We start from the raw sequence: 23,417 nt of genomic DNA on the forward strand, positions 1-23,417 counted from the left end.
AGAACCAGGCTCAGGGTGGGCGGCCATGTGTCCTGATAGACTGATCATTTCACTCAACATACATCAACAGTGGGTAACCATGTGCACAGAGGGTCCTCGACACAGCACATCAAGAAGCTGAGGCCTAGTTTCAGTGATCAAACATCCACTCTGTAGACTGATGTAGAAAAGGCTGGAAAGGCCAAAAATAATTCTTCATAAAAGTTCAACTGTAGAAGAAAAGTGATAAAAATTTTTTGTAGCAGTCAGTTGTCTTTGGAAAACACAGACAAGCAACGTAACCGTGCTCATAGCAGCACTGGTTAAGAATAGAGCCTCTATCAAGGTAACAAGTGGAAACTGACCAGTGTTTGAGCCAAGGAATGACTGTTTTGGCCTCATACATCGGCACATAAGTTAAAGTTACTGCAGCACCCAGAGGAGTGCCACGCACCAGCAGCCATGTAAAACAGAGGAAACACACAGCAGAGAAGTGGGAGTCGATTCAGCCAAAGTGCAAAAGAGAAAAGGTCACATCTAACAGAGACAAAGCACTAATTAAGAGGAGCCAGTCCACTGCTTCCACACAGAGGCACTTAAAAAGTCTTCATCTGTCATAAAAGCCTCGTCAGAGAGTCGCTGAACCGGAACAACACGAGAAGCAGAGAACTGCACCCCCGAAGTACAAGTCCAATTTATTCATAAGCTACGCATGTAGATAAACAGAGGTTTTCACTGCCATAGTTTGGCCTTTAGCTTCGAATGAGCCAATATCGTTAATGTCACAAACTAATTAACATTGTTCTAAAATTAGCTTCAGATAGTTACAGACTTCAGTCAGAGCAGTTTATACGTTTCCTCTCTGCGTGTCTTTACATTCATTCATTCATTTGTGGGAACATATTCATTGACACATGTCCCCTCTGCATCTATGATGAAACCAACTGTAATATGTTAGATCAGATCACTTCAGGTGTTAACTGTTAGTTTCTTCTACTTTACTGCAGATTAAAAGCAGCTCGACAAGCTCGACAAGCACGACGACAGATTATGACTTTGGAACATTATAAATCACTTCACACACAGATTCTGGCCCTTTGACAAGTTGCTCTGACAACTTGTGCATTTTTCCTTCAGCCACAGGATGAATTTAACTGCATTTTTCTTGAGATGACATCTGCCTCAAGCTAAAAACAGTGATGGAAGAATCGGAAAACTTTTGCACACATACTGTTCGTGCTGTGTTCGAGGTTTAGGTGCATTGCTGTGATCAAGGCCTTCACGCTCACTCCTCATGTGCAGATGCAGTGAACGTGTTTTATTTTGTGTCGACACTGCTGCTCTGTGATTTCCACTGGAGTCATTTAGTCAGGGAAACGCTTTCCATTTCCAACAAAACTCTTCTGCTTCCCTTTGATGCCAGCCATCTCGAAATGGTAGTCAGTGTAATTTGTCCTCGCCAGGGTCTTTTCACAAACACGCAGCGTTCCCTGTTTGCCTTTTTTATTTGCCGTCATTGTTGTCTGTGTGTTTTTTCCTCTTCTTCTTCTCATCTCTGCAGTTTGATTGTTTTTTCAGTTTAATCACAGCTTATTTCTGGGCCTGGTTTCTTCTCTCGTGTTGTCATTTCATCCTCCTCCACCTCCTCGTCTCTGAGGGCTTGTTTTCTGTTCGTGCCATGGCTCTTTTCATGTGTCCCTCGCCGGCAGAAATTGACGCTTAAATACACAGAAGGAAAGAACAAAACAAACAGACAAACAGCAGCCAGAGAACAGATGCAGAGCGGCAGCAAATTCCTCCGACTGCCTCTTAACTGTGTGACATTGGAAAGAACAGCAGGAAAAAGTGATGGTGCAACATGGTGAAACAGCCTTTACAACAAAGACACGGAATCTGAAAGAGCCAAAGCTGCGTCGTACTCTACATGAGCTCTACTGAAAGCTAGATAAAGGCTTAGTCATGCAAAACCTGGCTTTAAAGCCAAAATGATCATTCTGGTTTATTACAGCCTCTGTCTTTTTCCAGTCACAGTCACTGCACACACCAAGTGAGATCTCAAAAGAAGTCAGGAAACAAATCTAACAGGTTGTAAACGGATAAAGACGTTTTTCTGATTTTCAGTCACCTTGTTTGGAGGGAGCACACCGGAGCTGTTGCTAAAAATCCCTGACTTTACAGGATGTTCCACAGACAGAATTATCGTTCATCTCTTATTGTAAGATCAGGTGTTTTGGCAGAAAGGGAATTTGTTGACTGGCCATATGTTATTGAGCTGTTCAGAATCAGTGTAATTGTGAATTGTCATGTTTGTGGTTGTTGGGGTTTATATGATTTAGACCTTCACATGTCTGGTCTAAAAATCAAACAGCTGAAAATAAATGATTTCAACCTTTGTGAAGATTGTTTTGCTCTTTATCCCACTCGAGATAATACATCAATCTAATTTAATAAGTTGAAGGTGGACATTTTGGAAAGCTAAAGGTTCAGTTCTCCACCTGCAATCTCAACTCAATAATCTTATCAGAGCTTTTGCAGAAAGGACTCCAGAGAGGGGAGGCCTGCAGAGGGTGTGGATGTGTGAGCCACAGTGTGCTGAACACCACAGAAAGATAACGGTTTAATAGTGAGCCAGAGGAACTCGTTGGACGAGAGATAGAATTGAAAAGAGCAGGATGAAAAGAGGCAGACAGAAGCAGAAACTAAGGCCAGGTGAGTCACAGGTAGCCATCTTTATTACAGCACCAGACCCATTACACTGCAGCGGTCTGAGCTGGACCGAGCCTTTCAACTGGGAGGTAAATTCGAGGAATAAGGCAGGTGATGAAAACGATAAAAAGGCATCCGTGTATCCTGTTACTGCAGCAGCACTTGACATTTCTGATGACATTTGAGCCCATTTGAATCTGAAATTGCAGCGTTTCATCCCAACGTAATGCTACACTTTAGAAAAACCCTTCTTATCTGCAAGATTATGCCACCGTATTATATGGAGGTATTATACAGCGCTAATAGTGCATGTAGATACTCCACAAACGATACTAAAAATGCCTCACATCACACACAAGAAGGATTTGGCCCTTCAGTAAAAGAATACTTCCGAGTATGCAAATGGCCACAAAAGAATTAGGGCTTAACAGATTTGACTCAAACAATGGCATGCAGCTCTTTTCCCAAGATGCAACTGTCCGTCAGTTTGCAGGATTAAGGCTTTGGGTTGTGACAATGTGTTGAATGAAAAAGGACAAAGAGACACCTCCTTTATTACAGGGATATGACTATAAATGCTCCTCTTATAATTCCTGACGAATGATTAAAGCCTGGGGAGGGACACGGACACGCAGAGGCTACAGAGTGCCCCCTGTAGGATCATCCAGCTCTGTGCAGCTCTGTGCAGCCTCTGGGTTTGTTTCTGGTCATTCTCGGCACCGTCTCCGAGTGGTAGAGGTGGCGACACGCTGTATGTGTGACAACACTATTAAATAAGCTTACTGTGCATCATGCTTCGGTCTGGGCTCAGTCTTCCAGTGAGGTTTCATTGTTTTGTGGTGTTTTAGCCGAGTGCCTTTTCACAGCTTCTATCTGCATCTCCAACTAACAGTGCTGCTTCCTCAGATCAAGCTCTACAGTTCAGCTGTAAGAGAATAAAAACTGGAGCGTGTGGATGTGAAAAGTTTTTTGTACAAACCGGACACTTGAAGAGGTCAGTGTCAGTTTAAATGAAAGGGTGGGACCAAGCATCACCACTTTACACGTTAACCTGGATATAATCTGTGATCCAAAGTCTCTAGGAAGATACGGACACTAATAAAAGATGAAGGAACCATTTGAATTAAACATGTTCTTTCTTATATTTATTCAATTTGAATTCCAGTATTTTCATCCATCCGTGTCCACTAGGATACAGGAAGCTTCTTTCTTTTTGTGCTTTTCCTCCCAGTAAGAGTCCAAATATTTCTTGATCTTCTGCCTCTGGTTGTCGTGGTCGAGCCAGATCTCACGTTTCTGCCGCTCTCTGTCAGCTCGGGTCATTGGGCGGATGAAGTAGAACGTGGCTACAAAATAAAAGTGGAAAATGATCATGTTAAAGGAGCTCAGTATTAGTGGGAAAATGATGATTCGGGAATGAGAATGATGAAAGTTAGTTTTAGTGTGGATGTGTTGATCTTACATGGGTAGAATTCATTACCCTCCTCTCGCTCTCTCCTATAGGTCTCTGCAATCTTTTTCTTGTAGTAGTCATGAATGATTTCATTCAACCAGTTCAGGATTCTTCTTCGAATACTCTTATCTTTTAGTGTTTCCTCTTCTTCCTCATTAATTTCCCCTGTCAGATTAAATTCATCCTGCTGTCCTGCCTGTTCTTTATTTGCCAGCTGTTTGAAAACGTCTTCCTGAATTCGCAGTTCTGCTTTTTTACTCGTCTCCTTCTTTTCTTCAACCTCTTCCTCTTTTTCAGCTTCGCTTAAAATAAGATTAGTGAGGTGAATTTTGGTGTTTGGTCCAGTGTAGTCGTCCTTCATGTCACTGGAAATGCCGACTGCAGAGGACACAGCAGGCGTTCTGCTCTCTGCTGCCAGAAACCTGCTCCACTGATGAACTCTGTGATGGACCAAGAAGTTGTTAATCATCTTGTTGGTGGACAGGACTTTGTCTTCCTGTGAAGAAGTAAAAAAAACAAAACAAAACTGTTTTTCTTATTAAATATAATACATTAATAAACCAGAGCTACAGACTGAATATGAACTAATGATTCTCTTAAATTACAAAAGAAAGTTTAAAAGAGTCCATGCTAAATATCTGTTTGTTTGATAAGAACAACAGTGAATAGTTTTTATTCCACCACTTTGTATTTACACGTTCATTTCACATTCATTTATGATTTAGTTTTTAAGTTTGCTTCAATGTTTGAAAGTATGATCACAGTAAACTCTTCACTTCTGTTCCTCGTTCTCATTAATAAAGGAACATTTCTAAATAAAAACAAACAGGTGACCTTACCTTTTCAAGGACGGTGGCGACCAACCAACCAACATCTGTCCCCTCCAGTCTTTCCCAAATTCTCCAGGTGAATGTTGTTCTGAGTTCTGGTTGTTGGAGGGAGATGTTTGGATTCAGCTTGTGTTGAGTTCTTCCCTCCATTAACAAACTTTAATTTGTAAATGTCGCTTCCAAACTGTACTCTGACGTCCTGAACGCGTCTTAAAGAGACTTTGTCACAGTTTGTTGAGTGTTTTAGATTTTAAATGCTGGATAAATATTTGTAGAAATGCTTCATTATAATGTGACAGCAAACACTGGATATCAGCCGTTTCACGCTGTTTGACTACGACTGCTGTGAAAATGTCACGTAACAAGAACAAGAAGCAAAAGAAATTTAAATGGATTAAAAAAAAAACGTTTCAACATGATCAATGTTCCCAAAACAGTTACGTACAAATGTTTACTTCACATTTTACTGCTCAGCCAAAAGCCTCAGGTGAAGAACAAACACATGACGTCTCCACTTCACAGAAAACAAACTGGAAAAAGTCCATATTTGTAAATAGGTGTGTTTTATGCAACAGATGAGAGAAGGCGACATGTCTGACAACAAAACCCGAAGTTACTTCTGCTCAACGAGTGAAACCGAAGACATGTTACTCTCCCACCTTTAAAGCTTCTTTCAGTTCCACTTGAAGCATCAAACCGTTTCCAAGAGCTTTTTGATTCATGGCTTCAACAAGCTGGAGTTTCACTATCACAGGGGCGATGGTGAAAGCTACAGCTGACATCAGTAGTGAAGCTGATGTCGCAACATAGCATCAACCTTTCAAAGCAGAAGTGCTGCGAGGCTTCATCATAGGTTTGAAACAGAGAAACAGAGTCTAAGTTTTAATTAGTTTTACTGAACAAATGAAATCGATCCCTTGTTTTGGCTTCTCCACCACTGCATATTTGCACTGTATTTTACCTCACCTGTGTCACTCACCTGTGTCCCTCACCTGAGTCCAGTTCTCCATGTGAAACAGTCTGCTGCCTCTTTTTCTTCTTCCTCTTTAGTGTTTTACAGCAGCAGACGTCCGTTTTGTTAACTTCTGCCTGGATTAGCATGATCTTCATAGTAGTGATATTAAATCCTTTTAATTGATCCCGTCTCCTTCAGAATTTTGAATTAACAGATTAATTCTGTTTATTTTTCACCTAGTTTCTAAAATACGTTAAACAGCTGTTTTTAAACCTGTTATCATCTTTTCTCTCTGTCTGTCCGATATCTGTTGCTAGTTGTTGACACCCATCACAGAAATTTGTAGGATGTTTTAAAAGAGTCTCCTGAGGAGCCCACAGTCATTTATACTTCCTGTTTGTTCCATGTTTGAACAGCAGAGGGGGGAAACTGTCGGTAAGTGTTGTTGGGAGCAGCACATTTCACAGATGTTTAATTTTTATTAATTTACGATGTTGTTTTTTTTTTACTGATTTAAGAAACTATTAGTTTTACGCGTAAAAATTCACCTGCCCATAAAGTATTTTTATATTTATTTGTGAAGTGAACTCACCCATTCATGGTTTGGTCCTGGTCAATCAGTCAGTGAGTCGGTATTTAAGGGAAGGTCCTCTGTGCACGTGGTGCCTCCAACGGTAGAAAAACTGAAGCTTTCTGACTCAGTATGAAGTAAATGTAATCGAGCACTTACTCAGTCAACAATTGTGACGTCTGCTGCTCACAATTCTCTGATATCACATTTGAAATCTGATCACTTTTAAAAAGACTGAATGAGTAGAACCTCTGGTTTGAGTTTGACATAACGAAGATTCATTTGGAATAACCACGTATTTTTTTTGCACAGTCCAAACATATCTGGTTAATCCCAAATTTAATCTTAGCACCGTGTTAGCAGTGAATGTATCTTACTACACTGACACATAATAAAAGTGATGAGTTAACACTTTCCTTAAGCTGCTGTGTGTGTTGTTCCTGTCAGGGGTCGCTGGTCAGTGCCGTGCTTTATATCTTCATCCAATCAGAGCTCAGAGCTGCTGTGCTGAGCGGGATCTCTGACTGTCCTCTTATCAGGCCGAGCAGCCCCTCCACCAACCTGCAGCTCACTGTCCAATCACACTTCACACGGCTTCACTAATAGAAAAATAAATTGCCAGGGAGCCAATTCCAACACAGTATGGCACGAGAAGAAAGGCAGAGCCTGATTCCTCTGATATAATGAAGCTCATAACACTTACTGGATTACTGACCAGCTCATCCCGACTGGAGATGCAGGCTCAGCATTCCCCCGCCGACACACCCGTTGAAAAACATGAGTGACCTTAGATTTCATTGAGATCAATGTATTAAAATGTTCAATACCACAGAATTCAGCTGAAATCATCAGAAAGAACTAATAACAGACTATCAACCTCACATTTCTATTCAGCTTAATGTCACAAGTAAATATTGTGGCTTCTACAAGGTTCAGTTCTCCTGAAGCTTGACTCGGTTTCAGCTGATCAGTAGAATCAGTTTTGATCTTTCCTCTAGTGAAATCCAAATGTTACCCAACTCCTGGTCTCCGTCCACGTCCCTGTCTGTACTGTTGGATGACTAGTTCATTTCACCATGATGAGCTGTTTGTCACTTGTTCCTGCTAACACGTGACCATGAAAGGCCTGTTGGCTGTTGGTCACCCACACTGCTGTGTGAGACTGAGGCCCTTCTGCATGTGTGGAGGACGTCGCTAACGAAATAGATCGCTGCCTTCCTGCCGCCATCGTCCACAGCTCACAGTGAACTGGTCCCAGACTGCACACAGCGAATCACGCGCTGCTGCTGCCTCTGATGAAGACAGCTGGATAAAGAGGGACCTGAAGGTCACAACAGACACCAGTGTTCAGCTGTAAGAACAACCTGTGGGCACAGTGTAGGTGTTGTTCCAGTTTTGATCTTGTTGTTATTGTGGAATTCTCCACTGCAGTCATACTTTAATTATATGTTTAAATTTAAATACCTCAAAGTCACGGAGATTCTCAGTCGCAGAGAAACACCAAAATACAGCTGCCAGATATTAACAACTAAACTTACATGCTACCAAATTATTACCAAAGCCAAATGTAGTCACCTGATGAAATTATTTCCAGTCCTCACTCTCTTTTAGCTCTGGTTTGCAAAACATTTCACTTTCATCACCAGCTAATCTAATCAGAGGTCCGTGTTGTTCTGAAGTCCACCTATGTACCTGTAAAGACAATATAAGACAATAGAAAAGTTTGTTTTGTGAGCAGGGAGCAGGAATCCTGTAATAAAGCAGAGTAAGGTCAGCAGACTCCCCATGTGACAGCACACCACCCTGGATTAGCTGCTTAAGCCTATTAAAGTGGTCTGGACTGCGTGGGCCAGCCTGGACTACTCACTGCAAACAATGATGAACGGTGACCAGTTTGAAACTGGGAGGTCACCGCACAGGATGACAGACCACGCACCCTTGAGCAGAACTTAATTATTTAAAGGGGCATCATGTGTACATTTACATGTACATTGGTTTGAATATTTATATTAGAGTTGTTCAAGTAGCTCATTATTCTCCCCATGTATATAATTCTAAAATAGTTTCAGGTTTATTGTTGCTTGTGTTTGACTCTGCCTCCACTGATAATTCCACTTGACTGGTTTACAAATGTGTTTTACCAGGCCGGTATCGTAGTTTAATAAATTATCCTTAATGCAAATCATATAAACAGTGGCTGGAATAGTTTAACCACACTACATAGTCACACTAGTGTTTGTGCCCATGTAGCTTGATAGATGATCTGTACGTGTCCTCCTCAGTCCACAGACACAGGTAAAGATGCCAAGTAAACATGGAAATGCTGTTTTGATGTGACTTTAATTGGACAGATTGAACAGTGGACAACAGTATCTGACATTAAGACTGAAATAAAGTAGTTCAGATGCAGAAGTGTCACAGCTTCCCACTCTCCTGTGATTCCACGTAGCTGGCTCGTGGCAGCAGTGAGCTGAAACGCAGCAGAGGTACGTCCACGGCCGGACGGTGCTCCTTCCCCTGCGGCCAACCACCTCTGGGGCCACGAGTAGGAGGGAGTGGGGGGGGGCAGGTCAGACTCAGCAGGGTAAGAGTAGTTGTCATCGTGGTGGTGGTTGTCATTGCTGAGATCAGGAGAAGAGGTGCTGCTGCTGTGGCAGCGAACCAGGAACGTCCCACGGTGGTGACGGTGGTACAAAATGCCGACCACCACCAGCGGCATCAAGATGAAGCAGCTAAGCAGGAAGAAAAGCACGTAGACGCCTTTAGTCTCAGGAGACAGGCCTGAGCTGCAACCTGTAGGCAAACAACAGGAAGTTATACATACATACATATACATACAAGTACAGAAGCACTCCTATTGGCCGCTGATCAGGGTAGTGTCTCTATACTTGTACTACTCGACCTCAGTGCAGCTTTTGACACCATTGACCATAGTATTCTCCTTCACAGACTAGAAAATGTTGTTGGAATTAAGAGAACGGCCCTCTCCTGGCTTAGATCCTATTTGACTGATCGTTATCAGTATGTAGATCTAAATGGCGATCACTCCACATGCTCTCCAGTGGAGTTTGGTGTTCCACAGGGTTCAGTTTTAGGCCCACAGCTTTTTTCCCTCTACATGCTTCCTCTGGGCAACATAAGCATGGTATTAACTTTCATTGTTATGCTGACGACACACAGTTATATGTTTCATCAAAACCAGATGAGATCAAACAGCTTAAGAAAGTTGAGCAATGTGTAAAGGATATACGAGACTGGATGCTAATTAACTTCCTTCTGCTAAATCCTGATAAGACAGAAGTACTAGTTATAGGATCACCTGCAGCTAGAAGCAAGATGTTAGACCACACCGTAACTCTAGATGGCCTTTCTGTTACATCTAGTGCAACAGTAAAAGACCTTGGTGTGATTCTAGATTCCAGTCTTTCATTTGAAGCTCATGTAGATAATATCACCAGGACAGCTTTCTTTCACCTCAGAAATATTGCCAAGATAAGGAATATTTTGTCACTAAATGATGCAGAAAAATTAGTCCATGCTGTCATCACCTCTAGGTTGGACTACTGTAATGCCTTACTGTCTGGCTGTTCAACCAGGTGCATAAACAAGCTTCAGTTAGTTCAGAATGCAGCAGCGAGAGTCCTCACTCGAACCAGAAGATATGAGCACATCACCCCTATCTTATCTACACGTCATTGGCTCCCAGTGAAATTTCGCATTGATTTTAAAATACTACTTCTGACATTAAAAGCATTAAATGGTCTCGTGCAACAGTATCTAAGTGAACTGCTAGTGTCTTATGATCCACCACGCCTACTTCGATCAGAGGATGCTGGCTACCTGTCAGTGCCTCATATCATAAAAACTACAGCTGGGGGCAGAGCCTTTTCTTACAAAGCCCCAAAGTTATGGAATAGCCTTCCAAATAGCGTTCGGGACTCAGACACAGTCTCAGTGTTTAAGTTTAGGCTGAAAACCTATTTATTTAGTCAAGCATTTTGTAAATAGATTTGGGAAGGACTCATGGACGTAGAGCATTATGGTGAACTGGTATGTTTAGATGCTGTCTTCCCAACTCTCACTGATCACTCAGGTTTGTTGATGGTGAAGTGTTCGGTTGCTCTACATCCCAGGGAGCCCTCATCTCTGTGTTTCCTTCTGGCCCACCCTTTTAGTTAGGCTGTCATAGTTAGTCCTGCCGGAGTCCCTGCTGCACTATTCTACATATACATTCACCTCAAACTTTATCTGACTGTGAATACAACTAACTGCAATCTCTCCTCTTCTCTCTCTTTCCCTCTCCCTCTCTCTTTTCCCTCTTCCTGTCTCTCTGTCGAGCTACACGTCATTCCACCCTTTGCCCTCTGGACCTGTCTGACTCGTCCTGATGCCCAACTTCTGTCTGGAGATCTCGTCGCCTGAATCCACCGTCTGCTCTATGGGATGCGTTTGGAGACTGGAGTTGGTCACACTACTATGAAGTCGGTCTTGGCCTCGGTGGACGTCGGCAGCTGTTTATCGGAGGTCTCGACTCAACGCTCGATAGTCCAGGAATGGAACAAGTCTGCCTGCAATTAACTAACTGGATTCCACATTACCTTAAAGACATTAACTGTTATATTGGACTGCTGCCTACACAGCATGTAATCACCCATATGAGGATGGGTTCCCTGTTGAGTCTGGTTCCTCTCAAGGTTTCTTCCTGTTGCCTTCTCAGGGAGTTTTTCTTGCCAACGTCGCCCTCGGCTTGCTCATCAGGGACAATCTGATTATTATGATTCATACACATTCACTGTTCATGTACTGTTCTTTGGTTGTGTAAAGCTGCTTTGTGACAATGTCAATTGTAAAAAGCGCTCTACAAATAAAATTGAATTAAATTGAATTGAAGTCAGCAGCTGTTCACTCTGTTCTCGTTTAATTATAGTAGTAGATCAGTTAAGAGCATGGCTTTGATACCTGCAGCCTTCACGTCCATGCAGATGGTTCCTCCTGATCCCAGGCGGGACACATCCCTGAAGCCCGGTCTGCAGTGGCACGAGTATGAGCCAAACTGGTTCACACAGTCTGCATTTATGTCGCACAAGACCAGCTGGGTCCCACACTCGTTTACGTCTGAAACACACATGTAGGCAGACAAAGATATAACTGCTGCTATACGTCCATAAGGTCTCCACTGAGCTCATGTTTAACCTCCACTAGCATTTGTGTTAATTTGTCATTTATTGAACCAAATAAATTGTTTCCTGTGCATCAAGGAAAATCTGAATAGTGACAATGATCTTTAGTGGACTGTTGAAGGACTTTACCGTCACGGTGTATGAACAGAGTGTTGTTTAAAGTGCTCAGAGAAGAACTTGCTGAATTAAAGAATGAGCTGAAATTTGATGGCGTTATCAACCTGTTATCAAGTGTTGAGTCATGACAACTCACCTCGTGTGCCCGTGGGAATAAAAGTACAACAATTTCAATACATCAATTCAGAGCCTCACAATAAGCTCCACACAAAACCTTTAGTTGTTTTCATGCTGAGGGCTCGAGCTACCTGCAGTGGACACAGACATGACGACAGCTTTCCCGTGGTTTTCCCTGAGGTATATGCTGGTGGAGATGAGGCCCTGCAGGGTGGAGTGCACGGACCTGTGGACCTGCAGAGTTCCCGGCTCCTGTCTGATCTGCAGCCACAGGATGTACAGCACTCCCGCGTTCAACCTGCACACACAGCCAGCAAAGCTAATAAGTGTACTCCCCTACCATTGGTACAGATAAAAAGGTCAAAGGACAATGAGTTGGAATTATTTCTGATGTGAGCTATAATTCTTAAAACTGTCCTTAAAACATTTACAGTTCACATGATGCTTGAGAGAAAAGGGTTTTAAGCTTCCATTTGTTTCAACAGACTTATTTCCTCTTCCTCCACAGGTTTACTTTGTGCTCTTCCTTTCTTTCAAGTTTATTTAAACGCAGTGGTTTTGTTGGGCACCAACCTTTTAATTCTTTTAGAAGACATGGACAGCAGCACATGCGTGGTTTCCAGCTTCTCGCGGATCTGCAGAAACACAACCACTTACAGAACTGTTGGTTTTCTTTAACCTGTTCACTGTGTCTCTGCTACTGAACTCACAGAACCTAAAGGCCTTAGCTTTGTTATCATCAACATACCAAAGCTTTTACTGACAGCAGCAGGGACCTGGCCTGGTTGTCCCAGGACTCGTCCAAATCCTGACTGAAATCCACCTCAACAGCTGCTTCAAACAGCTGATCTGTGAGAAAACAGCATCACTGTGACTGATGGGACAGTATCACAATCTAATATGTTACAATTCATCAATGACTTAAGGTTTTTAATATAATTTTTTGATCTTTGCATTAAGAATAGCCCAGAATTTTATTGGAAAGTAATGAATGTTTAAAACATGCGGTTCTACATAGTTCAGTACTCACCACCAGGAAGATGTGGATTTACAGAGTGATTTCTAACATTGGCTGAAAGAGAGGGAACACAAACGGAGTCAAAAGATAAATATGAACATGTCCAAACCACCTCAATCTGGCCTCTGACTATATTTCTAGAACATCTGACATGGGTTCTCCCTCTGATGGACTGATACCTGTACAACAATGCAACTCTTAAGTCAAATACCTGACAAAAAGTTAAACAAATGCATTTAAGGAGACTGATCTCAGAGCACGGGATGTTTTAGTTAAATGATCAGTAAAATGTGTCCTTCAGAGATCACTCACTGCTGTTAAGGCCACATGTACTCACAGTTCCCTCTGTAGTCCGACAGCAGTTCCACCATGCTGGGGTGAGGGTGAACCTGCTCAATATCCTCTGATTCTGGTCCTCCAGATGTGGCAGGATTCTGATCTGAACCCTCGCTAGACTCAGACCTGTTCCCGTTGTGTGAACTGTCAGCCGACATCTTGTCTCCTCTCCAGCTCTGTGTATTCGTCTCTGGAACACTGGGTTCCCCTGCAGCTTCTTCCACATTCCTTCTTCTTGGTGTTTGGTTGTGAGTAGCGGGTTTGAGCTCAGGGTTCTGGTCATGCTTGTGCTTTGGTGACACAGCATAGATTGCAGATTGGGTTGAAGGCATGTGAGACAAACCTCTACCGGATCGGGAGGTCCTCTGGGTGGATGCTGGCACTGTGGGCCCAGCAGTCACTGGGTCGACATGATGGTCGTTCTCTGAGACCTAGCGGTGATTTTCACCAGTGAGGAACAGATGAGAACAAAATATCGATGTGAATGTCAAAAATCATAATGCACAGTGTTGATTTATCACTGATTTAACAAGTCATTAATGCAAAAATCATCTTTATATCATAGTTTTTCAAACCACTGACTTGGAAGTAATTTGATCTGCAGACCTTTCTGGAACTCTTCATATCTTATTTATGAAAACATATTTTAGGTTGGTCTCAGTACTAGAGGATCCAAAGTAAAGTGAAGTAAAGTAAAGCAAAGTAAAGTCTTCTATCAGCAGCAAACACTGAGACCTTCAATCAGAGGAACAGAAAAATGTTGGGTCCATTTAGCACCTACACAAAAGCTGGGTTTAATATACCCTGTGCTATGGGAAGAAATCATCTAAGAAAAAGGGGTTAAATCATCCAGGTGCTAGATTGACCCAACATAGGGTCGGTTTTAACCGACCCTTCTATTCAGCCTTTGAAAAATAAATGGCACCCTTCCTGTTTCGGATTACAAGCTCAATTCAGTGCACTCTGGTGCAACTACATTCTCATGTGGTCTAGTATTACCAGTAGCTCAAAGTGGATAATGTAATAAACTTGCTTGATGAAATAAAGGCAACAGCATGCAACAAAGGTGAGCAACTATCGTCCTCAGTGGTAACAGCTCCTGAATGATCAAACCCTGATCAACTTGAACAAGCCCTGGACAAACTGCTGCATCATTTCGGTTGATGAAAACCTGCAGTTTGAAGTGAGCTCAAAGTCACAGGTCATAGAACCAGCAATGAACTAGAAGATGCTGAAATGTAGAGGTGAGATCCCAGCAGAATCTCTGTGTTAAAACTGTTGAGAATGAGCTAAGCTTTTTGCAGTATGAGTGTGAGTCCTGTCCCGGTGTTCACCCACCTCCTCAGCCTCCCAGGGCAGCTCATCTGTCAAGACTGCACCTTGATCATAATAATCACGCATGACATCAGAATTTGCTGGTGATGGATCCTCTGGCAAATCTGATTCCATTTGTTCACCATTTATTCCCGGTCCAATTTCACTGTCCAAGCCCAAGTCATCTAGCCTAGTAGATGGTTTCCTGCTTCTCTCTGCAAAGCCTTCTAGTGGGTTGTAAACCACCAGTGGTCCGAATGCCTGGTAGCGTCCGAAGAAGCCCCTGTAAGGTAGGATGGGCTGACCAATAAGCAGCACCACATGCACAATATTGGAGGAGGATGTGTACTTGGCCTCTCGCCAGCACTTTTGCAGGACCTTGTGACCCCCAAATTGGCCGGCAGGCTCATCCACGTGGATTTGATCCTGTTTGAGATGGCAGGCATCATCAGGGGTCAGGTCCTCCAGGTCAAGCTGGATCCTCTTCCCAGGATCCACTTGGATGGTCCAGTTGCACCACAGAGGTGGGTTGGAGCAAAGGTAGTCCGGAGAGAAAAACTCAGCTTTGTCACTGTTCAGCAGCTGGTGGCAGCTTCGCAGGGCGAAGAAAGCACCGTCATCACCTCCAGGTCCATCTGAAGAAGAAACTGACTTTAGGCAAACATGATCTAATAAATACAAGTTCCGTGTTTTCAACATTACTGCCGACAAACGTCCAGTGCAGAAAATAGCACTGATTTTTATTGAGCGCGTTTCTCAGCTTTGCAGGTTTTATCATTATCCTGAAACAAATCATGAAACCCTCTTGTACTAAGTCTTACCTGGAGGCCCGTTGGCTTCTTCTCTGTTGACCTACAGGCACAGAAAGCAACACCATGAACTATGCTACAGCATTCTTTGTATTGTGTGTACTAATACAAAACAAGATAGGTCACAAAAAGGATGGTAGCTCACCTGTGTGTCACAGTGTTTCCAAAATAAACCAAGTATTAGCAGAAGTATGAGTCGCATTTTACAACCAAATCTGTTTCAATTTGTGATAAACACAGTGAAGATGTCCCTCTCAGCTTCAGTTAAACTGCTGCTTTCCCTTCCTGTCAGAGCAGGTGAAATTCATCAACTGGCTGATTGAGTTTTCATTTGTCATCATCCAAGCTGTTCAGCAGAGGTCACTGTTGTAGTTTAAATTCAGCCTTTGCTTCCAGCTCTGCAGCCAAAGTCTCCAACGCAATCTACTTTTTTCACTCTATAGATCTAACAGTGGAGTGAAGACAGATATGCAGTAAATGATTCTTTTGCAAAGGTTTATTGATCATACACAATAATACAGAGGCAAAAAACAAACAAAAAAATATACACATACATACACCAGATAAATGCCCAGTAACCATAGTTTGTAAAGAACAATGAAAACAAAGTCATTTCATAATTAGCACAGAATTTGGAAATGTTGCTGGGTCATGATTACAGACTAAATGTTACAGATGTATAACTGTTATTAAAGCTACAATGTGTGATCTTTGTGTCAAAATAATTCACTCACTGTCAAAAAGCATGTGGTGTCTCATATGCATGCATATGGGGTTTGACTTTCTGACTGGTTAGACAGTGGCGCCTCATTTAAAAACTTTTAGCAGGGAGTATCTCTTTTCTATTGCCACTACTGTTCTATGAGACTGTGTCACAAACCCCAACCTGTGACACACTTTAACTTAGCTTTGACTAAGCACTTGACAAAGTATCTCAAAATTATTGACCACATCACTACAGCCCAAGATCTCGTTGCCTCGGTTACGACCAAGCTACTGTACTGTACAATAGACATGCACTGCAAACTCCATGTGCACATCAGGCTGATAATGTTTGCCACACATTACAGAAAATATTACTAAGGTATAGTGACATTAGTCTGGTGTACTGAACAAATATGAATTGAATTGTTCACTGGCAGTCCAGCTCCGGATGGTCAATCCCCTGCCAGATCGTCAACATCTCCTGCGGCGTCCGGCTGTGAACCAGCATCAAGTTCCTGTAAATACAGGGGCTGTATCTGTACTTCTCCTCGATGTCAAAAGTTCTGAAGCCAGTGTGCTTCTCAGGGACCAGACCCAGCTTTTTGAGGCACATCCCTGTGTAGACATCATCAATGGGATATAAGGCTACCTCTCGAGATACGTTGTGAAGGCGTAGTGCCAACTCTCCAGAGTAAAGATATCCTCCACCCCCAGCGTAGGCTGGGTACTGCCCCTCAAACACACTCTCTGGAATAAAGTACTTGAGTTTGCTGTCTCTGTGTGGGGCAGCATTATTGATAACATCACCTATAAAAAAATCTTTGGCCTTGACCTCCGACAGGCCTTCCAGGAGCTCAATAATTTGTAAGGTGTTGACAAAAACATCATCGTCACCTTTTAGGATGTATTTGGTTTGTGGGCAGTGTTTGTTAAACCACTCCAGAAAGAGGACATCCTTCAGGGTGAGGTTGAAGAAGGTGTCCCTGTAATCCCATTGGAGAATGTCTTTGTAAAGCTTTGCTTCATGGGCCAGCATCTCCAAGAGGTTTGGAAAATGGTCTGCTGACACGGTGTTGCCTAGCAGGAACACTGTCACAACTGTCCGATTAGCAATAACACCTGCTCGGCCCCATGTTTCACGAATTGCCTGCCGACGGTCAAAATGTGGGATCAGTGACTTCACCGCCAACAGCAGGAAAGGTTTGTCATCACAGACGCTGGGCTGATTTAACAGCATGGGGTATGTCCTACAACGCATGTGCAAAAGGAAATCCTGAAAGCGCTGTGGCAGGGAATTGTAGTCCGAGATTTGCACGAGGACTCTGTTGTCTGGTTCACAGAGGTTGAGTGGCCCCGTGTCATTCAGCCAACCTGGCAGCTCGATGATGGAGTCGCTAGAGAGCCCAGAGTTGATGACTGGATTGTAAATAAAGTCGAGGCGCTGTTGCTCCTTGTTCCAGAAGGATTTGCTGGGTACCTGTTGGCGCCAAAACCTCTGGGATGGAATTCGAATCTTCTGGCGCACACCGTTACCATCCCTAAGGGTCCATGATATGCCCACTAGTATGCAGATGAAGATATTGAACATCATCATCACACAAAGCGGCCTCACCTTCCTGCGTGGCACAGGCATGTTGCCTCCTCTCTGCATCTAAACAAACAACAAGAGATTAATTGAAAAATCACAAAGACTGAACAAGAACCAGAGTAATATCAGCAGAGCAATGACCTCAGCAGGTAGACTTACAACAAAGCGAGGGAATAAAGGAGCATTTGGAAACATAGGGACAGGTAGGTCAAGCCTTAAGCCTTTCGCAAAAATAGAAGGAAGAATTATAACTCCAGTAGAACTGGAAAAATTTGTTACAACAAGATCAGGGGGAAGCTTGATTTTCCTCCCATTTGTTCCGGAGCTCAGATTTGCTGCACACAAGGCCACATTTTCATCCCTAATCCTGCAGGAATGGGCTCATGAACATTTTTCCTCCTCCCCTCCTTATCTCCTCCTTCTCTTTCTACAGCAATGACAGACGAGAATCACACGTTTCCAATTTGCCCTTGCACATGATGCCAGTTTTCTGGCAGCAGTCATTCCGTACTGATGGCACACAAAAGGAGCACAGACATACCAGAACACAGAAAAATGAATTAAACAAAGTGTTTGAGTTTGTTTTTCTGAAACAGACAAACCACTTGATGTCACTGTTGCCACTTATTGCTGCATATTCATTTCTTCAGTTAAGATACATTCTAAAATGGTTCATCTGTTTTACTATGTTAACAAGTGGATACAGCTCTCTGTTTTCTCACATGTATCAAGAACACAAGTTTAGCATGTAAGTCTTACGCTCATGTTTCAGACCTGGGGTTGTTAGACCTGGTCCTTTAGGGGGGGTTGAGGCTCCTTGGTTTTTAAGAGTGGCTTTCTGGAATTAGTTTTGTTTTTAAATCCAAGAACAGCCGCTATCAGAACAATAATAAAGATGATTAAAATCCCCTGAGGTGTGGATTTGCTTACGCAACTGCTCTAACAATTAATGTATTGGATAAACCAAGGTTAGATAATGAAATGAGCCTTAGTTCAAAAGCCCTGTAATAAAGCCATCATCTACATTATTCTAAGAGCCTGGGTGAATTTTGCATAAAAAGCAATTTAAAAAACTTATAAAATCTAATTATAATAACAAATTAAAACTACTCATCAATAAATAAAAGTGCTTACGAGTAGATTCATACATAAATAAAATGAGTTGGCAATTGGCAAATTTCCAAGCAAACACCAAATTGGATGTTTGGTTGGACAAATCAAGCAAGCAGGACATTTGCCTGTGCAGAACATTTTTTTCTTTGTGGTACACTTATACAGAATTTGAATACTTGCTATACGGTTAGCTGTGTAGCAAGCTCTACAGTGTATTATTTTATAATATGAGGAAGTGTGGAGGATTGTCTGCATCACAAACAAATTCAAGGCCTATTGGTATCTGGAGTTTAACTTCACTTCACTTACAGACCGCATTACATACCTGTGACTGAGGGAGGGATAATCAGTTGGGCCCAGTGGAAACCCAGACGTCTCCTAGCTTCACGTGGATACGTTGCAGGGTGGTGGAGGACACCTCCAAGAAAAAACAGCTCCTCGTTTCTGAAGCCATCTGGAATTCAAAACATGATCACCTGCAGCAAACTAAAAAACAAATCTCACCCGAATGCTGTAATTGAGGAATTTGTGCTGTTTTAGACAAAACAAAAATAACATCTGCTAATAATTATAGTAAGCTGATAAAGTTATTGCAGCAGTATGACTCAGCAATTTTTTTAAAATAGGGTTTAAGAAACCATGTCATTAAACTGGCTCCTTTCTCCAACACCTGTAAAATGCTGAAGGGAAAGTAAAAGTGAATTCAAGGGCAAAGCCAATTTATAGCTGTCATTAAACCTGAGCATGTGTACAGAGTGTTGGCTCAGTGAACAAGTCCTGTCAGGTGTGTTCATGTCTTGATCTGCAGAGTTATGATTCTAACTCACCTGCCAACATGCATGTTAACGAAATACACTTCAAAAGTATGAGATCAGTTAGAAACCTCCATGAAAACATGTTTTCACCTATGCTAACCTGATTGCAAATGGGTTTTCTAACTATCAATTAACTTTTTCAATTGATAAGCTTGAATTAGCAAACAATGTACCAATGACTAATGTTCACTGATGATGAACCTCTGTTTGTCTGTAGTATGCAGGTATTCTATTAAATTAATTTCCCAGCTACAATAGTCATATACAACCTTAACAATGTCTACACTATATATAATGGGGTACGAGGCAAAATCTAAGCCAAGGAGAAAAACACTAAAGTCAAGAGTTCTAGGATGAAACATTTCAGTTTCTCAAGGTGCAATAAGTTTTTGTTTTTTTTGAAGATTCAAGTGCAGAGAAAGTGAGGCTGCAGTGAGTGCAGAGGTTGTAGGGTTTTTCACCATCGTGGAATCACTGAGCAAATATTTATATCCTCATTTATGTCCTTAAGGTTGTTCAGAGGATAGAAAAACAAAGCACTGGACAAAGGACCACTCCACTGGAGACTGGAGTTCACATCCAATTTAAAACAACTGTTATTTTTATCAGTTAGAATTTTAAGTAACAGTAATTTACAAGGTACGAACCATTTTTACAAACCATACACATGTATTATTTAGTGCCCAAACTAATACCACCCAATTGTCAACAATTTTTGACTGTTTAGAGCAAAAATAAGTGTTATGCAAACCACCATTTTTGGTGCTATTATACGAGATGACAATCGCTGATGCTGAGTCTGACGTGAGTTTCAAAAGACTCGGGTTCGGTACATGGGAGAGCTTGTATGGATTGTATGAGAGTTGAGACTTGTTGGTATGACCCAACACTAGTAAAGGTTGTTATAGTTCCTGTTAAGGCACATGCCACCAATGTTTATGGTAAACAAGTTCCTTGTGATGTTAACGGGTCAGAGAATGTTTCTGGTAGGTTATTCGACATAAATATGACAAAAATGCAAACGAGCTGCTCAGTTTTTAATCAATAGATAGTAAACATTTTATAAATCTTCTTTCTCACCGTCTGTTTTAACCATAACTGAAACATAAGGCACTCTCCAACTATGGACAGAGGCAAATCATCTCTCCATGGTCTTTGCCAACTGAAGGTATATTTTTAAATCTTCTCCACGTCCAAAAAGTTGAGTATTGCTTTAAAACATATTGTACATGTTTAGGGAGATACTACAGTATATGCACACATTTGAAGCACATGTTCAGCAGGTGTTCAGACAAGAAGGATGTTTGAGTCATCACATTTTGTAGACATTTCTAAAACCAATGTCATGCATTCCTTCCCCAGAAATGTTTGTGGAGGAAATCGAAAAAAATCCTTTCAGATTATTCCTGTTAACTGATTCTTTTTAATTCGGGGTGATCTATTTTCACACCTACACGTGACTGAAAGTAATGTGCAGAGGTTGTAATGAGCTTTAATAGAACTTACTTTCATTTTTCTCTTTAGAATTGACTGTGTGACAACTTATCAAATTCTAAGATCCAGAACGTGTTAACTTTTACCAGATGGAGAACGAACATTAATTTTTCTGTTCACATCTATTAAAACACAGGACATAAACCCTGTCCTTAATGTATGGCAAAGTATGAACCATTTTCTAATTATTAGGTCATATTTAAGCTTCTATGCTTAAATACTACTGCTATGCTTTTAATACATTGACAGAATGCCACTTTAAAAGCACATCTTTGTAAGCTACCAATTGCTTCATACTGGTGAAGATGCTAAACTGACATTTAGAGAAATCTAGTTAGGTTGAACTACTTGTTCACAAGTATTATATATATATATATAAACCAGTGAAATAAAATGCAGGAATGTCAGCTTTGTATTTCTAAACAATGTCCATCAGTCACACACCTATCCTCTAGGTGTGCGTACCACAAAAAGCAGGATCACTCAGTTAGGAGGTAACTTATACAAATAACAAGCAACAACTTAGCATAAAGTTTTTTAATAAATAGCATAACAATTAACATTTCTCAACTCAGTTCTCTCAACGTCTGCAGCACCACACTGAAATCTCTGGAGGCCAGTGTCATCTTCTATGCTGCACATAAAGGTAGTGGACACCAAAGCTTGGGGTACACTTCCTGTTTTGCGATATTTACATGTATGTAACAACAGAATTTATACTATTAGCCATGATGTGCTATTTTTGTGGTGCTTCAAAACTGTTATAGAGTTCGTCTCATACTGACACACCAGACAAATTCTGCTAGGAGTCACAGGAGATCCTTTCTCCTAGTCGCCATGACACGGTACAAATTCTCTGCCTTCTGTAAAAGGAGGGGGACTTTAACTTAAACTGGAGCAGGAATTTATAGCATACTTATATCTAACATTTGAATATCATCACCATCATTATTATGTCATCACTGTTTGTATCGCTGCATTCCAGCCCTGACTATCTTTAGAGTTTCTTTGTTCATAGTCTTATAATAATAATAATAATAATAATAATAATAATAATAATAATAATAATAATAATAATAACAACAATTGTTTTGAGATTAAAAAGGTTTTTTAAAATCTTTGAATCGAATACATACGTTTTACAAACTGGTACAAATTCAGATTCACAACATTAAAAACTATAGCCAGGTATTTTCCAATAATCCAGCTACTTGGAAACTCAACAAAATGTGTGTCAGTTTGTAGTTTCAGTACTTTAACTAGTTTCAACTTCACTGTGCAGATATAAATGCACTTTAATTACCAGCAAAACGAGGTTCCACTATTCTACAACACTACTAAAATGTTTTGTAATATGCGCACACACACACACACACACACACACACACACACACACACACACACACACACACACACACACACACACCACAGGCTGGATAACTGCAACACGCAGGTTGTCGGTTCACCTGAAAGGTCAAAAGCAGCTGCACCTGTTGGCTACGTGAGGAGGTTCCGTAGTTGTCTGTTATTTCAGTATTAAAAGCTGAATTAGTGTTTCACAAACCTCACATCGAGACCAACGGGAAGTCCACAACCTGTGCGCACCTGTGTTCAAACGACTCCTTCAACAGTCAGCAGACGCATTTTGGAGACGTGGACGCAGTAATCCACATTCAAATGTAAAAACCCAAGTATTGCACAAGCATCAGAGCTCCAACGTGTGCCTAAAGTTTACTTCCTCTTCTGACGGAGTGAGCAAAGGTGCAGTCGGACTGCGCTCTGACTCCTCCCTCATCCTGGATTTGAGTTTTCTGGTCTGAAGTGCGTTTTGGAGGAGGGAGGATTCTGTGGTCTGTGGTGGGTTCAGATCCAGAGAACTTTTACTTCTTCTTCTTTCCTGATCTATTAAGATAATTTAAATCTCTTTCACTGTTTTGCTGCTGGAGAGTTGATGGAAGTGGTCAAAACTTTTATTGTCTTTGAAAAGTGGAATTTATTGTTATTATTACTAAAACAATGTGTTCACCTAATTAATAATGACAGAGATGCAGAAAAGTATGAATACATTGATAAAGAGTCAATTTAATAAACCATAATTTATGTTACGTTTAGTTTAGTGAGAAGTGACTGAATCATTCTGCCCTGAACAAAAAACCTGACAGATAAACTAACTGGCCTGGAGCCGTCCAGTCAGAAGATGACTCCATGACACCTTTAAGATAATATCTTTTTACTTAAAACTACTTAAAAACTTCTTATGTGATGTACAATAACTGATGCTTATTTAACCTCTGATAACCTGATTCATCCCACAAAC

At 41.5% G+C, this 23,417-nt stretch overlaps 3 protein-coding genes across 4 annotated transcripts; all 3 read right to left on the reverse strand.

Annotated features, from left to right (window-relative positions):
• Nucleotides 1-3,855: 3,855 nt before the first annotated feature.
• On the reverse strand, nucleotides 3,856-5,996 carry LOC113161761 (stress response protein NST1-like). Its single transcript, XM_026359563.1, has 4 exons — nucleotides 5,948-5,996; nucleotides 4,978-5,063; nucleotides 4,148-4,634; nucleotides 3,856-4,031 (listed from the first exon to the last, which is right to left on the reverse strand). The coding sequence occupies exons 1-4, from the start codon at nucleotides 5,976-5,978 to the stop codon at nucleotides 3,856-3,858; spliced, it is 780 nt and encodes a 259-aa protein (XP_026215348.1). The 5' UTR covers nucleotides 5,979-5,996.
• A 2,776-nt stretch (nucleotides 5,997-8,772) lies between these two features.
• On the reverse strand, nucleotides 8,773-15,667 carry zgc:66455 (CUB and EGF_CA domain-containing protein). The gene is made up of 10 exons (XM_026359564.1): nucleotides 15,531-15,667; nucleotides 15,398-15,428; nucleotides 14,601-15,211; nucleotides 13,264-13,693; nucleotides 12,939-12,980; nucleotides 12,657-12,757; nucleotides 12,482-12,543; nucleotides 12,040-12,206; nucleotides 11,454-11,609; nucleotides 8,773-9,287 (listed from the first exon to the last, which is right to left on the reverse strand). The coding sequence occupies exons 1-10, from the start codon at nucleotides 15,585-15,587 to the stop codon at nucleotides 8,773-8,775; spliced, it is 2,172 nt and encodes a 723-aa protein (XP_026215349.1). The 5' UTR covers nucleotides 15,588-15,667.
• A 228-nt stretch (nucleotides 15,668-15,895) lies between these two features.
• On the reverse strand, nucleotides 15,896-22,867 carry LOC113162579 (N-acetyllactosaminide beta-1,3-N-acetylglucosaminyltransferase 2-like). Of its 2 annotated transcripts, none has more exons than XM_026360778.1 (3): nucleotides 22,706-22,867; nucleotides 19,117-19,245; nucleotides 15,896-17,741 (listed from the first exon to the last, which is right to left on the reverse strand). In XM_026360778.1, exon 3 carries the CDS (start codon nucleotides 17,739-17,741, stop codon nucleotides 16,518-16,520), a length of 1,224 nt encoding a protein of 407 aa, XP_026216563.1. In that variant the 5' UTR covers nucleotides 19,117-19,245; nucleotides 22,706-22,867; the 3' UTR covers nucleotides 15,896-16,517. The 2 variants fall into 2 exon arrangements, with proteins under 2 accessions (XP_026216563.1, XP_026216562.1); XM_026360777.1 differs by having other exon boundaries at nucleotides 22,665-22,867.
• Between the last annotated feature and the right edge of the window lie 550 nt (nucleotides 22,868-23,417).

Source organism: Anabas testudineus, chromosome 1 (genome assembly GCF_900324465.2).
Source record: "Anabas testudineus chromosome 1, fAnaTes1.2, whole genome shotgun sequence".
NCBI lineage: Eukaryota > Metazoa > Chordata > Actinopteri > Anabantiformes > Anabantidae > Anabas > Anabas testudineus.